General features: G+C 32.8%; 1 protein-coding gene across 1 annotated transcript; it reads left to right on the top strand.

Moving 5' to 3' along the window:
- The first annotated feature begins 2,895 nt into the window (after positions 1-2,895).
- On the top strand, positions 2,896-15,060 carry LOC134846331 (uncharacterized). Its single transcript, XM_063863636.1, has 3 exons — positions 2,896-3,097; positions 3,552-4,312; positions 14,072-15,060. The coding sequence occupies exons 2-3, from the start codon at positions 3,935-3,937 to the stop codon at positions 14,987-14,989; spliced, it is 1,296 nt and encodes a 431-aa protein (XP_063719706.1). The 5' UTR covers positions 2,896-3,097; positions 3,552-3,934; the 3' UTR covers positions 14,990-15,060.
- The last annotated feature ends 812 nt before the right edge of the window (positions 15,061-15,872 follow it).

Here is a 15,872-nt window from a genome sequence, read left to right as displayed (position 1 = left end):
TATGGAATTGAATGTTAGCACACTTGAGATTATAGAAAGTAACAATAACTTTATTTTTCAAAACTTTTGATTTGAAGAATTGTAACCCAAAACCAACTTCAATTCAAGCTTGAGTCCGTGACTGCAGTAGTGCCAGCACATATACCTAATCATAGTCAGTCTCTGAAAAAAAGCCTTCCTATAAGTTTTACTCATGGTCAGGTTTTGAGTTCCAACTCTCTTATAAATTTAAAAGCTGGCTTCATTTTCTCGTCACGATCTCGTCATGTTTATGTTTTTTCAACGTTTCATTTTTGCATTTTAACGAAAGAAGCTTTCGCGACAAAGTTATATCGTACATTGTAATGGCCCATAACTTCTTTTTTATTTTTCTAGTTTGAATTAAGTGTTTACTTCGCCAATATTGAAATCAACAACCCAGCAGTGTGATGTTGTCAAGGTTTCTTTAAAAGTTGCAAATTCGACCTTCACTTATGAATAATCAAATCCTCATTTTCAGTTTTTTATGATTTTTTCAAATGATTTCAGTCAGCTAAAATTGAAAAATTTCACGAAGTTTAAGAATTCAACTCTGTATTTGGTATCCGTCAGGGTTAACTCTCGTCTCCAAACCTGACTGCTCAAATCCTTGTACTTTTGGATATGTGACATTTTTGATTATTCTTCCGTTTTTTTTATATTTAAGAAAAGACAAAAAAAATGAAACTCCAAAGCCTGAAGTTGGTTAGTGTGAGTGTACTCTCAGTGGTGGCAAATATTGCGTTCGAAAGCGACTGATCTAAAACTTTTAGCTTTCGAGATGTGACGTCTTTCATGGTTACTTTCCAAAAAAGAATTCAAAAAACTGGGATATAGAATTTTTCAAAAGTGGGTACTTAGTCGGTAGTCTCAGAAGCTGCAAATCTTGCGTTCAAATGTGACTGCTCAAGTGCGTTTGGTTTCCGAGATGTGACGTTTTTGAGAGTTTTTTTAAAATTTTGCAGAAAAGTTAAATTTAAAATCCTGAAAAAGCTTCAACTACTCAACCCCGTAGTTGGAAGCTGTCAAAGTACTCTCAGGGGTTGCATATCTTGCCTCCAATTTTTACTGCTCAATTCCATATTGTTTTCAAGATATTACTTTTGTTGATGAGTTTTCCAAATTTTTGATTTTGATGGGGTTGTCAAGGTATTCTCAGTGGGTTTTTTTCTGGCGTCAAAATGAAACGTTTATATGACGTTAAGATATGATTTTTTTTAATCATTTTTCATTTTTTTGAAAATTGCTCAACTTTTGAAAAAGTTGGACTTTTTGGTGGGCTGATTTCAAGTTACTATTTGACATCCGTCCCAGCGTTATTGGTCAATTTTGTAAAGTTTTTGAACTCGTCATTTTTTCTATGATAAACTAACAAAGAAGAATGTTGGTTTAAATTTAATTGCGCTGGGTTAAGCAATTGATGTTAGCAAATGATATACGAACTGGCGAATGAAATTTATGAACTAAGTTTAAGAAAAATCTCTTTTTTATATATGGTGATTTTGAAAATGAAATAGTTTAAATTTTTTTTCAATATGAAAAGTGCAGTTGTGGTCATTTTAGGGTTGTTTTTGAGTTGAAGATCTAAAATCCAGTAGTTTTGGAGATTTGAGCATTTTAGTTTTAACAAAAAAATAACAAAAAAAATCTTTGAGTAGATGTATTTTTATTGTTCATTTTTTGACTTAAAAGGCGTTGTTGGATGCCCCGTCTGGTGCTACGCTTGCTGGGGTCTTTTCGGTTATACCCCTTATTTTATGACAGAAGGAAATTAAAAATTTTACTATATTATTGGGACAATGTTACTAGAAAATGTATTATATTATTATGAGACTGGTAAAAACGAACCATTTTTTATTAATTGAGCCTCAAGTTGATTTTTGTCCAACTTTCTGAGGCTAAAGTTCATTAAAAGGACACTAAATGTGTTTATAATTGTCATTTAATTGCAATTTTTGCCATTTTCGAGTTTGATATAACGCTCGGGATATCAGCCCTGCATTTTTATGGAAAATCAGTCAAAATTTGTAAGAAAATTATTCTTTTTATCTATCATTTAGGTGGGGTTAACCGAAACTTTTTTTGCAGTTTTCTCATATAATTTATATATAAGCAGTTTCCACGTTCAATAATCTGTTTAAAGCACGAAATTTGAAAATTCTAAGCCTGTAGTTGCCTGCTGCCAACGTACTTTCAGGGGTTGCAATCTTGCCTCCAAATGTGAATGTTCAAATCCTTTCAGCTTCCGAGATATCCCGTGTTTATGATTTTTCAAAAACTTAAAGCAGCGGCGGTGCGTTACATGCTAGTTTGTTTGAATTTTTAACGAATGCCAAAGTCATCAGGACATCAATTCATCAAAAAACAGATTACTTTCGGATATTTCAATATTTGCTGACAGAGAGTAAGCACATTATCATTTACTTCACTGTACTTTTATAATGTTTGAATTTCCTTAAAAACCATTAAATCAACTGAAAAAAGAATACAATTTTTTTGATATAAGGTAATCAGGGGCGGATTTAGGAGGCATAGCGATAGAGGGGGACTTCCCCCTCAGGGATTTGACTTGCTTACCAAAAAATTGCCCCCTTTAATATTATTTTACGACATTTCTTTTCGGCCGACCAACCTTAAACATTTTCTAAAGACTCTTTCGTTTACATATTAGCAAGAAAAGAAAGAAAGCTTAATATTGTTACAATTAACAAAATACAACTTCAAGAGGAATTGAGATTGGCTAAAACTCTTTTTTTTCAATTGAAGACGTCATTCGAGGAATAAAATTTGCAAAAAAAAAATTTTAATACTTTTTCTGCTTTCTCATTGGGCGTGGATATAATCATTTTTGTGGCAGAAACTGATCAAATATTTACAAAAAAGGAAGCAAAGAAAGAACAGAATATGTGAATATATACAGTTTTGCCAATCAAATACAATTCCCAATTCCACTTTTCTCGTCAAGTATTTTTTTCATCACTTTTCTAATTTTCTCTTTTTCCCCTATTTCCTATCTTAGTTGAATCAGTTTAAACATCTACAGTTTTCACCAACAAAAAGCATTTTGAATCAAAACCAGGTTGGTTATTTAATTAGAAGTTTTAAACAGTCTTTTTTAGTACAATATAATAGACGTGAGCGATATCTTTTGAATTTGCAGAAACGAACCAATTTGCCAACTACTTTCAACATTCGAAGGTAAAATTGAAAAAAATGAAAATAATTGGCAAAATTATAACAATATTGGGTCCTTTCTAGAAGTTCTGTTAAGTTTTGGAAACTGATCTTCAATAGATAAAAAATTACTGAATGAATTGAGCTGCTTCTTTTGGAACGAGCCTAACAAAAACTGAGTTATTTTTTTATCCAAAAAATTTAAATTTGCCTGAGTTATTATTTTTTAAAAAGCTACTATTCGAATTTTTTGTGTTACTCGCTTTCTTTGTGGTGTTTATTTTGATTTTTTTGCTTACTTTCTGTTTTTTGGATTGTAATTCAGATCTTGAACTGAATATGTTTTCTTCTTGTTTCAGTCAAAATTCAGGCCGCTCTACTTGACAGGGAACGCAAGTGGTGCTGCATGATTGAAATGGCTCGATGGCTCTTTATTTCTACATCCCATTTGAATGCAATTCATCACATTTGTGCCTCTCATTTTTGTCCTAATGCAGCTTTTTAATTTATACAGCCGGACGGTTTATTTGAATTGTTAATTACGCTCTTTCATCGATAACAATCTAATCTTGCAATGGACAAGACATCATCATCCCAGCCGCCAAATTTCTTTTTTGTAAGCCCGACAACTTCTTGACGCTCATTCAATAAAACTGGGAAAAAACCTATCGTTAATTTATTATTTTTTAATGTAGTAATTTCCTTTATTTTTTGAGTTTTACCTCATTCTTGCAATTCAGCAATGAACTTTTCTTCGGAAGATTATCAGTTTTGCGAAGCTGTTCCTCAAACAGTATCGAAGGTGATTTGGGAAACGATTTTCGGGAGTGGATTTTTGGGCTTCCTTCTCAACGTTACTATATGTCTCAGCTATCACAAGTCTAAAAACGTTCTTAGACTGTCAATCACCGACTATTTCATAGTGTCACTGGCTATGGCTGATTCAGTTTTCAGCGTTTCCGTTGTGATCAGCGGAGCACTGGAAAAAATCTTCCCTGGAGTTCTGTACAACAACTGTGCGGCATTCAAGACAACTGCAGTCCTTCACGCTTTCCAGCAGTTTTTGTCTTGGCTGCTCTATTTCAACATTACGCTGGAACGATTTTTCATGATATGCAAGGTAAGTTTGGAATACAGTTCGAAACAGTAGTGGTTTTAGGGGGCGGGAGACCTTTTCGCCTAAGAAATTGAACCCCCGGCCACCCAAAGGGTCCGATTTTGGTAATATTTTGAGACATCAATTTTGGCTAGCCGCCAAAAAAAGTTTTTAACGGCGCCTTGGGCGCCAATATATACTACATTTCAAAGGGAGCGCGCGAGAAAATGTTTTTTTTTGGTGAAAACTTTTAAAATAGAGTGTTTATACTGATTTGGCAGAAAAAAAGTTTGGTCGACCTAGTAAAAAATCGACAAACGTTTCAACGTTTTTGTAGATCTTAGATCCGTCCGTCCGCCGCCCCTGACTTAAAATCCGCCCCTTCTTGGCTTCTTTTTTCTTCCATGAAAAACGACAATTGTAATTTTGTTATTCAAATAAAACAAAAAATTGCTTGCTTCCGTTTTTTGTAACGAAAGTAACGGAATACTTGTGGCCGGGGTGGTTTTTGTTTCTGCAGACAAATTCCGACTTTTTAACTAACCATTTTTTACCAATTTTTTATATCATTCAAAAATTGTTGTTGTCTTGAGCTTAAATTTGAAAAATTATTTCACCTGTGATCATTTTACGTAACGTTATGGGGGTTTAAAGCCTGCCATTTTGGCCAAATTAGGACAATTAACGCGCGATATATTTCGTACTATTAACGCGTGAGCGGAGATTTAACCCGTCTTAGAAATAGTTTCAAATTGGATGAAAGAAACTTATTTGCCATAATTGAGTTGTTACAAGGAGCTAGATCTATCATTTTGTTCTTTATATGACGTGTGGGGGATATTTTTCACAAAAAAATCTCAAATTGAAAAAAAAAGTTATTACTGCTCCATAGATCTTAAAAAGCAGTCGGAAAAATCAGGGCTTTTCCCTGATACGAGCAGTTTTCTTGATGTTCCGACTTTCCTAACGAAAGTAACGGAATATTTGTGCTCGGGGTGTGTTTTTTTTCTTCAGACAAATTTCGATTTTTTAACTAGCCATTTTTGACGGAATTTTTTTATATCATTCAAAAGGTATTAATGTCCTGAGCTTAAATTTGAAAAGATACTCCACCTGTGATCCTTTTTTGTAAAGTTATGGTGGTTTAATGATTCCCATTTTGGCCAATTTGGGACAATTAACGCGCGATATATTTCGCGCTATTAATGTGTAAGCGGAGATTTAATCCGTCTTAGAAATCGTTCCAAATTGATAGAAAGAAGATTATTCGCCATAATTCATTTGTTACGAGGAGCAAAACCTATGACTTTGTACTTTAAATGGCGTGTGGGCGGATGATTTTCACAAAAAAAATCTCAAATTTTACAAAAAAAAATCATTATATATTTTTTATATATATATTTTTATGTTATTGCTGCTCCCTAGATCTTAAAAGGCAATGGGAAATTTCAGAGCTTTGCCCTGATACGAGCAGTCTTGTTAGCTTCTGTACATGTTGGACCAAAAGATAACTAAAGCTAACTAATAATGGTTTAATAAAAAAAACTAAATTGAGTCCTAAACAATTTCGCAAGCTTCACGTGTCACTCTCTGCTCTAAGTTGATCTAAAAAACATGAAAAACATAAGCCGATTTCTCTCGACACTTAATAAAACTTTGGAAATTTGATTAAATTAAATCCACTAAAAGGCTTCTATATAAAATATCGTTGTGGTACTGTTCTTTTGCAAGAAACAAAAACACAAAAAACTTCGTGTTCGGAAAAATTTTGCTAATTATTGCATGCTAAAGGATTAGGCTCAGAAAAACTGAACGCAATAATATGGCCTCTGTTAGCCACTGAACAGCCTCATGGCGGTCAAAATTAAAAAGAAACTATAATTTCCCTCCAAATAATTCACCTCGAAAGTCTTATTCAAAAACAAAATTGGACGCAAATAGCATCCCTAAGCAATCAAAAAACCTTCAGCTGATAGCTTTTTGGCTGACTTGGCTTTTGTTTGTCTGCAGACGTTTTTATTTATAGTATTTTGTGCATTCAAATTGAATATCATTTAAGTCTTTTGAAGGTTTGTGATAAGATGACAATAAAATGGAGTCTAATTATTATTTCAATTCATTGTTCCGACCTCAAAACGGTAATGGAACATTTGGGTTTGTTGTGGCTATTCCCTCCAGACAATTCCGATTTTAAAACATTTTTGACATTTAGTTTTCACGCAGTTTGAAAAATATTGATGCCCTGAGCTCACAATTAAAACGAAACCGAGCATAAAAACACGAAGCCTTCTGTGAGTAGACAACTGCTTTTTCATACCCATCATGAAGTAGAAAATATTATGAAAGCAAACCATAAACAAGATAAGAAAGCAGTACGAAATAAACCAAAAAAAAAACCTTCAGCTCTGTTGAAAATTTTGCCAAGATCTTGAGGCTTTTTGAAGATTTATTAGCATAGAAACTTTAAAAATACTTCCGGCTTTTTTTATGTATACCTATGGTCCAAATTACATAAACATATCTTCAGAATCATGTAAGATGACTTCGTCAGCTCAACAGATGAATTTGTTGTTTCGGTGAAAACCTCAAAAGAAAGAGTCTTCAAGATTTTTCGAAGAATTTTCGAGGTCTTCAAAGACATCCGATAAAATTCTTCAAAAAAGTTTCATAGCGAGTTAATGTTAAAACTCATAATCAAGATTCTCCGAAATACCATTACTAACGTCAAAGCAAGGGTATTTTCGCAGAATTTTTTTAGAACACTTTTGAGAGAATCATTTAGTCGGCAACAACAAATCTTCACTTTTGTTTGTCTATTTTGGTTCTGGTATTGAATTTTGATCACCCAGTAAGCAAGAGCAAACGAGCTATTGCAATGCGAGAAGTCAAAGAGTTAGAGAGCCAAAATTAAAGCATTCCAAGAACCAAGGTTTTTTGCTCTCTTTATATAGTTGCGTTTTCAGGCATAACCAACTGTGCAAAAGCGATTTGAGTTTTCCTGAAGAATACTTGGCAAGAATTTGCCACGACAGTCAAGATTTTCGTTAAGTTTTAGCCAAGTTTTTCAAGATTTTTCAAACATAATCAAAAATTGATGGACTTGGGTCGTTCGAATTGTTATTTTTGCTCCACTACAATTTGAAGAGGAATTCAATGTCTTGTACTTTAAACATTGGTCGCGGAACCATAAAATCCACTGTAGTCAATTATAGAATTAACTATTCTAACAAAAAAAAATAAAAATCGCTCAATGATTTCAAATTTTCTCTTTCGAGCTTTCGAGTATTGCCGCTTTTCAGAATATTTTCAGAGGGCGTTAGTCAATAATGAAGTAAAGCAACTTCGCTCAATTTTGCTGTTCCTGGTAACTCAAATCTGATCAAAATTGTGGCTCAAAGTTCGTTCATTCTAGTCGTTCAAAAAGTAGAATTTAACTTCCAAAAATTTAACATCTCAAAACAATTTGACCCAAAAAAGCATCAGTTACAAATTCGTTTTTTTAAATGTTTTTTTTTTGCCCAGAAACTAGATAAAATTGTAAATTTGTTTCAACCAATTAGCTTTCAAGGTTAATAGCGGAGAAACTCAAAGATAACTATTTGATGCTGATGTAAAGTTGAAAGTTGAGAGCAAATTTTATTTGACAAATCATTCATGGACAAATCTTAATCCGTTACCTGTGTCCCTTATCGATAGGGCCATTTTCATGAGGCATATGGGGGTCTTGTTTCGGCTGAATTTTCTGCGCCGCAGGCAAAATTCAAAATGGGCCAAAAATTTTGTTTTTCCGGCGCGCGCTCTCCCCTCAAAATGAGTATATAAGTTTTAAGGCATTCAATTGTTCTAGCATAAGGTATTCCTTCTTCCGTAGTTGTGGGTTTCCTCGGGGGGTACAATGTGAATGAATGTAACTCAAATTACTGATATCTTATGACTTGTATTGACTTATTTAGTTCAAAATATTCATTCTTTGTGGCGAGTCGTCTAAAAATCATAGCTGACAAATTTTTCATGATCAGTTGGAATTAAAAGACAACGTAATGTTTAATTGCATTTATATATTACATTTTAATATACTTAATTCAGAATTGTCTTTTAATTCTAAATTTTGAAATATTTTGCGAAGAGTAGAAAACTCAACACCACAAATTTGATTTTTAATCAAAGCAATATCATAAAGCTCCTGTGTGGTTTTCAGTTTCGATGTCTGTTATTGTTTCTATACGACATTTATGAATAGCTTTCAGTATTTAATTTTGATTAATGCTTGAAGTTAATAATTCTTTTCTGCAAACGGCGGTTGCCGCGGGTAGAATTCACAGATAAAAACTGCAGTATTGTAACTGCTTTTATTATGCTTATTTTCCGACCAGAATAAAATCAGAGATTTTGTTCTGATACTTCTCTGATTATTATGAAATCAGAAATTTTGTTCTGTTATTTCTATGATCACAAAAAAATCAGAGATATTGTTCTGTTATTTCTATGATCAGAAATCGAATCAGAAAAATCAGAAAAAAAATCAGATCAGCAGTTTTTTGTATGACAACTCAAAAAACTCTCAAAAAAATACAAAATTCCGCGCCTAGGCACAGGGGCGGATCTAGGATTTTCTCGAGGGGGGGGGGGGGGCGGATTTTCAAAAAAATTTCGAAAATTTTGTCGACCAAGTTTTTTTTAGGTCGATCAAATTGATTTTCCGAGCTCTCCTAAAGCACTAAAAAGACCCTGTTTTGGCCGAAATTTGTGAAAAACAGGCGTTTTTTTTGGCGCGCGCTCCCCACACAAAATAAGTATATATTGGCGCCAAAGGCGCCTTCAGAAAAATTTTAGGGTCGATCGGCCAAAAATCTATTTCTTAAAAAGTACCAAAAGGGGGACCCTTTGGGTCGGCAGGGGGTCGAATCCCTGAGGCGGAGGCGTCCGCTCCCCCCCCCCCCCATTAAATCCGCCCCTGCCTAGGCACAAACGTGACTTCAATGAAATTATTTGGTTGGGCTGTTTTCAAAAACATGTTAAGAAAATTCTAAGAAACTCTCGGTTTTGAAATTCAATTGTAAAACACTTAAAAATTAGGCTATTTATGACAATAGAAAAAACAACTAAAACTATAAATTGAAATTGCACAACAAATTTAAAACCAATCAACGAAATTGCGTGTAACTAATAGCCATCAGAACACTAATTCGGAGTTGAACATTACAAAATTTTCTGATGATTATCAGTTTTGAAGCAGTTTTAGACAAACATATAAAATAATTTACCTCGCCAAACTATGCCCCTATAAAAAACAAAAAAATTAAGGGACAATCATCATTTTTCGGTTTAAATATATAGCAAAATTTTTAAGATAGAAGATTTCAAAAATAAAAACTTAGAACATCCGATGAGTGCCAATTCAATGGATATTTGTGACAGTCAAAAAAAATTTAAAAGTAATTAAATAAACAGTTGGGATCAACAACGTTAGCCTTGATTTCTAGCACAGTTTTCTTTTACTTTAAAATTAGAATGATGACTTTAACTACTTAATTTGACGACACGTAACGACACGTAAATAATGATTTAATGACACGTAACAAAACTTCGAAATCTAAAACTATAAAATAATCTTTTTGCGCTATAGTGTGCAAAAAATTAAGCTAGGAAACGAACGAAGTTTTTCATCAACAAAAATTTTTCCAACGTCAGTTTAAGCAAACATTTAGGATTTATCAGTACGTTCTTTGTGTTTGGTATATCATCTTAATCTTTAATAGCAAAAAATTTGAAGAATTTTCCTAAAAAAAACTTCATTACTGACAAGCTCTTACCGACAAGCTTTTTCGGTGTGAAGTAATCAGCTTAACAGCGTTTATTTATAATTTTCAAAAAAACTTACCGCAATTTTGTTTTTTTTTAATTTTCTTAAAAATTCTTATTGAACTTTTAAAGAACATGAAAATGGTTTACGCTTCGAAAAAAAAACGGAAAATTTTTTTAACGAGGCAGCAGTTTTTCTCCGCAAAAAATTAAAAATGGGTTAGCGATGGTTGTTAAATGGCTTGAGCAACTAAATGATTTCAGTAATTTTAAAGATGTTCACTATTTGTGCATCATATAAAGGCCTTTGTATTTTTCCCAAATTAGCTAAACAGCAAGCAGAACAAATGATTCTGACGTCCAATTCACCTCTGTACAAATTTATTGGCTTAGCTGTAAGCACTTTTGAGCTAACTCTTTGTTCTAAATTTCTCGGAAACTGACAAAATACATGTGCTCCAGACCAGACCATTTTTAATTTTTAAAAAGCAACTTCTATCAACTTTTGTTGCACTTTGGTCAATTTGGGATAATTGACGCGGAGAATAATATTTTTTTCTATTGAAATTGGGCCAAGTTGCGATAATTAAGGCGCAATATATTTTTTTCTATAGAAATTGGGATCAAACTCAGATAGTTAACGCGCCAAATTTTTTGCTCTATAGTGTGCAGAAAATTAAGCAGGGAAACGAACGAAGTTTTTCATCTACAAAAAATTTTCCAAAGTCAGTTTAAGCAAACATTTAGGTTTTATCAGTACGTTCTTTGTGTTTGGTATATCATCTTAATCTTCAATAGCGAAAAATTTGAAAAGTTTTCCTAAAAAAAAACTTCATTACTGACAAGCTTCTACCGACAAGTTTTTTCAGTGTGAAGTAATCAGCTTAAAAGCGTTTTTTTTATAAATTTCAAAAAACTTACCGCATTTTTTTTTTAATATATATTTTTTAAATTTCTTAATGAACTTAAAAAAACATGAAAATGGTTTACGCTTCGAAAAAAAACAGAAAAATTATTAACGAGGCAGCAGTTTTTGTCCGCAAAAAATTAAAAATAGGTTAGCGATGGTTGTTAAATGGCTTGAGCAACTAAATTCCCTAGCAACAGGTAATTTTGCATTAAAAAATGATTTAATACAATATCACTTTTTTAGATAATGGCGCTGCACCTCCCCCTTCACAGCTAGAATTTTGCACAAAATTTATCAAATATTTAGCTCGAGAAACCTTCCTCTAGCAAAAAAGGTTCAATTGATTGAATTTTCTTATGTTGCTTTGTTATCCTGGAATGGATTGGTTGCAGGTTGATAATAAGAAGTAATAATCTAAAAAACAGTATTGATTCAGTAGTGAATCAGTACTGGAACAATATTGCAATTTTTGTCTTGATTTCACCGCTGATCAGTGCTTTCGTGGCTCTTGCCCAGTACGTTCACAGTATTGTTTTTATATTGTTGTCTTACTGGAACAGTACTGATTTTTACTGGCAGATCAATCCGGGTTCTCATGAACTATTATAAATTTTTTTAAAAGAAAATCAATAGTGCTTGATAGAAATGAAGAACAGTCAAAATTTTTGCCTTGATACGAGCAGTCTTGAAAAAATTATAATTAGAATGTAAAAGTACTAACGCTACTTGCGTTAGAAAAAATGTTCGAGTTTCAGAAACAATTTTTATATTTTGAAGAAACTCTGTAGTTTGTTTTAACTAGAAATCTTTCTAAATGAAATGAAATGTTTGTCTCAAAAAATAATACTCCGATTTCATACAAACACATGGGTCTTATGAACTAAACGACCCAAAAAACAACCGAATGTTTTGATTTGATTACCATCTTTTCAAAACTCAAATCATAATCAAAGAACAATTTGAAATGAAATTTGAAGCTAGAAAAACAACTAGAAGCTTATAAAACTCAAACATCCAGCAGAAATGTAAACCAAATTACTTGCAGACAGTTTCGAAAAAGTTTCAGCAACATTTTATCGCCAACATTTTTATCAAACTGAAACGTTAAAAATAACTGAAATGCCTGAACTTGTTTTTTATATTCTTAACAACTTTTAGCCATTAAATTTTACTACTATCTATTAAGATGTTCAGCTTTGTCTTAGGCTGTTTACTACAAAAAGGCCCAAACAAAAATGGTCTCTTGGTTGTTTCTTGGAATTCGTCATATTTCATCCTGACAATCCCTCGGAAAATCATTTTGGAAGTATAAGTTTCTGCCTGCTGTTCATTGAAAAATGTAAGAAGTGTATTCTGTGTGCCGTACGCCATAAATTAACAATTGCAACGTTTTTTCACTATTGCAACGTATTGCAACGTTGTCCTGCTAAAAAAATTCTAAGCAATTTCTTAAGTCTACTGCTAAACTCAATATTTTTTTGAAATTAAATACAACCTCTTATACATTTATTTTAAATTTGTTTAAATTGATAATTTTTCTTCAAACTTAATTTGAAAAAGTCACCTTTTTACAAACTGTAAAAATCAAAATGATACATCAAAAGCTATAATTGTTACCCAATTTAACAATTTTGCACATTTTCTCAATTTATAAATGTCTACCTGCAAGGAATAATTATTTGCTTTCAGTTTTCCAGCTTATTAAACAATCAAAATAGACTTTGTTTTCTCAAATTGACTGAATTTCTTGCTTGTTCCTTGCAAATTTTTGAAAGCTCAATTCTGATTGACTGTTAGTTTTTTTTGGCATTTTGTTTTCCTGTCATTGGGAATTCCCCCAGGTTTTAACTGATAACAGAAAAAAAAATTGTTTGCGGCTTAATATTGCGCGCTAAATTAATCAATTCTAATTTAAGATTTATGTAGTATTTTACCTAAAGCTGAATATAAATATTGCAGATAAAGAAAGAAAAAGAAAGCAAAAGGTTTTTTAAGATAAAAATTTGGAATAAAAATTGTTTCCGAAACTCGAAATTTCATTGATTTGTTAGCGGTTTCAAGTTTTAATTTGCAATTTGAATGCTCTTTGAAGCACTCATCTTCGATAAAATTGATCAAAGTAGTTACTACAAAAAACCGCTGAATGATTGTTTTCAATGGTAAAACATTTTTAATCAACCTGAACTTACCAATGTTAATTGCTTAAAAAACGGAAAAGTCTTCTGATAGATTGGTTTGAAAATTTTAGTGCTGAATGGTGTGTCTATTTTTCTTTAACTTTGTGTTTTTAAGTTTTTCTTGAAATTTCGAGTATAAAAATATATATCTATGCCCGATATCTGAGTAGTTATCAACAAATACTTTCCAACAACCAAACGCTTTAGAAACACAGATTAGAGATCTGCATTAGAGACCTGCATTCAATTGTTCTTCGTTTTTGTTTCGACCACCGAAAGAAGGGTAGAAAGTTTTGGTTCACATTTTCTTAATCAAAAATCAGGTAAAAAGGGAACGTCAAATGGTTTCCAGCAAATTTGCATAACAAATATTCTTCTTTGAGTCGGGCTGCAATAGAAACATTCCAAATAATTTTCCTAGTTTCAAGTTAAATGAACAAGTTGTTCTTACAAATACTAAGCTCATTTTTTTACCTAATTTTCGTTCATTTTCCTACCTAATTTTGCGCATAAAAACAGACTTCATCCAAAAATTGAGCCAACAAACTGAGAAACAGATAAAACCAATCACATGAGCATTGTTTCTACTTTTTTAAAGATAAGGAACAACTGGGAAGAAATCCTTCTTTTTAAATTGGTGAAGGGAAAACAAATATTTTCGAACTTTTCCATTTTTTGGAAAGTGAACTATTAAAGTAATTGTTTAAAAGAGAACGGAAACTTCATTTAATCAAATAAATCTTTCAAAAAATTCAGGAATAGGCTTTTTTTTCGAAAAATTTAGAATCAAGATTTTTTCTTCCAAATTATAATCCTTTTATGGTTATGGGAGACCTCAAAAGTCCAATGGTCTGTTTTTTGATTAACAAATATAGCGAACTTTTTTTGCTTCAGCCTGTGGTTCATGAATATATCTACAACAAGGACAAAGTTCGCAAGATCATAAGCGGAACAGCTCTGTTCACGTGTCTTCTAGCAGCTCCGGCCATTGCCGCCAACTGCAGCGAAGCCCGAGACCCTATGTTCGCCTATTACGTCATCGTTCGAAACTCTCTCGCGCTGCTCAATATTTTTGCGATGGTCCTCACATATCACAAAATATCAAGAAGGCTACGAACCCTTTACATGCGTCGCGTGCAGTCTTTGAATGCCGCAGTGTCAGCCAAAATGCGTGATGACACCGTTGAGTTTTCCGGCCAGCACTTTTCCTGTCGAGACACGACTGGGTCGGCCAATTCAAGAAGTTTGAAGCAGGTTGCTTTGTACGAAAGCCATTCTGGGAGCGAAGAAAAAATTATTGCAGATGATCTGAAAGTTATTGACGATGATAACTTGGTCCCAAATAGCATCAACCCTTCAATCAGATCTTCTAGAACCGAAATTGATTCGAAAACAGGAATCAAGGTCAGTTTGATACCCAGAAGGGAAATTGCAAAGGGAAAACTGCGCAAAACCCACGTGAACAACCTGACAAAAACTCTTCCCAGTTACATAGTTGCCTGTACTCGGCGAAAGAGAGAAAAACGAATGACGAAAATCATGTTCACGGCAACAGCTTGTTTCACAGTTCTAGTTTTACCCCAATGTATCAAAAGCGCAATGGAAATTATTTGGCACGAAAACTGGAAAGGAAACTGCTTTGCATGGGCCGAGCACATTTCGGTTTTTCTATTCAACCTCCACTTTTTGACAAACTTTTTTGTTTACTTTTTGGTAAATTCAGCATTTAGAAAACGACTGAAAACGTTCGTAACTTGTTCACAGCCGAACTCAAATGAAAATAGAGGTCGATTTATTGAAACTGTAAATTGAGTTGTTTTATTCAAATCATTAAATGTTCCCACCATTCACAAAACTTTTCTAATTATTAAAAAACCGGGATTTAGGAGAATTTTTGCCTGTTAACAGAAATAAAAAAAAATACAATTTTTAGCAAAATAGGATATATTTTATGATATCAGAAAAAAATGCAAAGATTTTCAAAAATTTTGCAAAAACTAGTTTCTAAATCATAGAAAAAATTCAAAACCTTATCGAAGGAACCGTTATTTAAAATTTTATTTAAAAAATGCAAAGATTTTGAAGAATTTTGCAGAAACTAGTTTCTAAATCATAAAAAAAATTCAAAACATTATCAAAGGAACTGTTATTTAAAATTTAGCCAAAAAACTAAAATACTAACACCTGAAAGGAAATTATATTTTTCAAGAAACTACTTCCTTTTATCTTTTAAATCCCATCAAAATAAAAAACTGAGATTCGTTTGTTGTTTTTCCCTGTATTATTATTTTTCCAATGGTACAATAATTGCAGCTTTGGCTTCTTGTCATTTTTATTTAATTATTTTGCAATTTTTTTGCTCCCAATCGATGTGTTGATTTGTAATCCTCGTTAAATTGTCAATTAACTTTTAAAATGCATCAAAATCACTCTGATTGTCTAGAAAAGGAAAAAGTTTTGCCTAATAGAAGAAAAATGTTAGCTCGAAGAAAACCTCTTTATCCAATTTCGACAAAATTTTGCCTGAGCCCAACCACAAAGACATTATCAAAGGACACCCATCCCCGTTCCCCGGGCTAACGGTTTGCATAAAAAATTAGCGCATTGAAGCTATCAAAGTATTATTCGAGCAGCAACGCCATCCGCATTTTAGTCTGGTGAAAGCATACTGGCTTGGCAATCCAAAATTTTCCAG

This window comes from Symsagittifera roscoffensis, chromosome 5 (genome assembly GCF_963678635.1).
Source record: "Symsagittifera roscoffensis chromosome 5, txSymRosc1.1, whole genome shotgun sequence".
NCBI classification, from domain to species: domain Eukaryota; kingdom Metazoa; phylum Xenacoelomorpha; order Acoela; family Convolutidae; genus Symsagittifera; species Symsagittifera roscoffensis.
The sequence above is the reverse complement of the archived record's forward strand: the minus strand, read 5'-3'. Positions and strand labels throughout refer to the sequence as shown.

What these genes read in the sequence shown, in the direction of transcription:
- LOC134846331 (XM_063863636.1), top strand. Translation starts at nt 3,935, where the DNA reads ATGAACTTTTCTTCGGAAGATTATCAGTTTTGCGAAGCTGTTCCTCAA. An exon ending in GATTTTTCATGATATGCAAG is followed by an intron (nt 4,313 to 14,071) that starts GTAAGTTTGGAA and finishes TTTTTGCTTCAG; the next exon opens with CCTGTGGTTCATGAATATAT.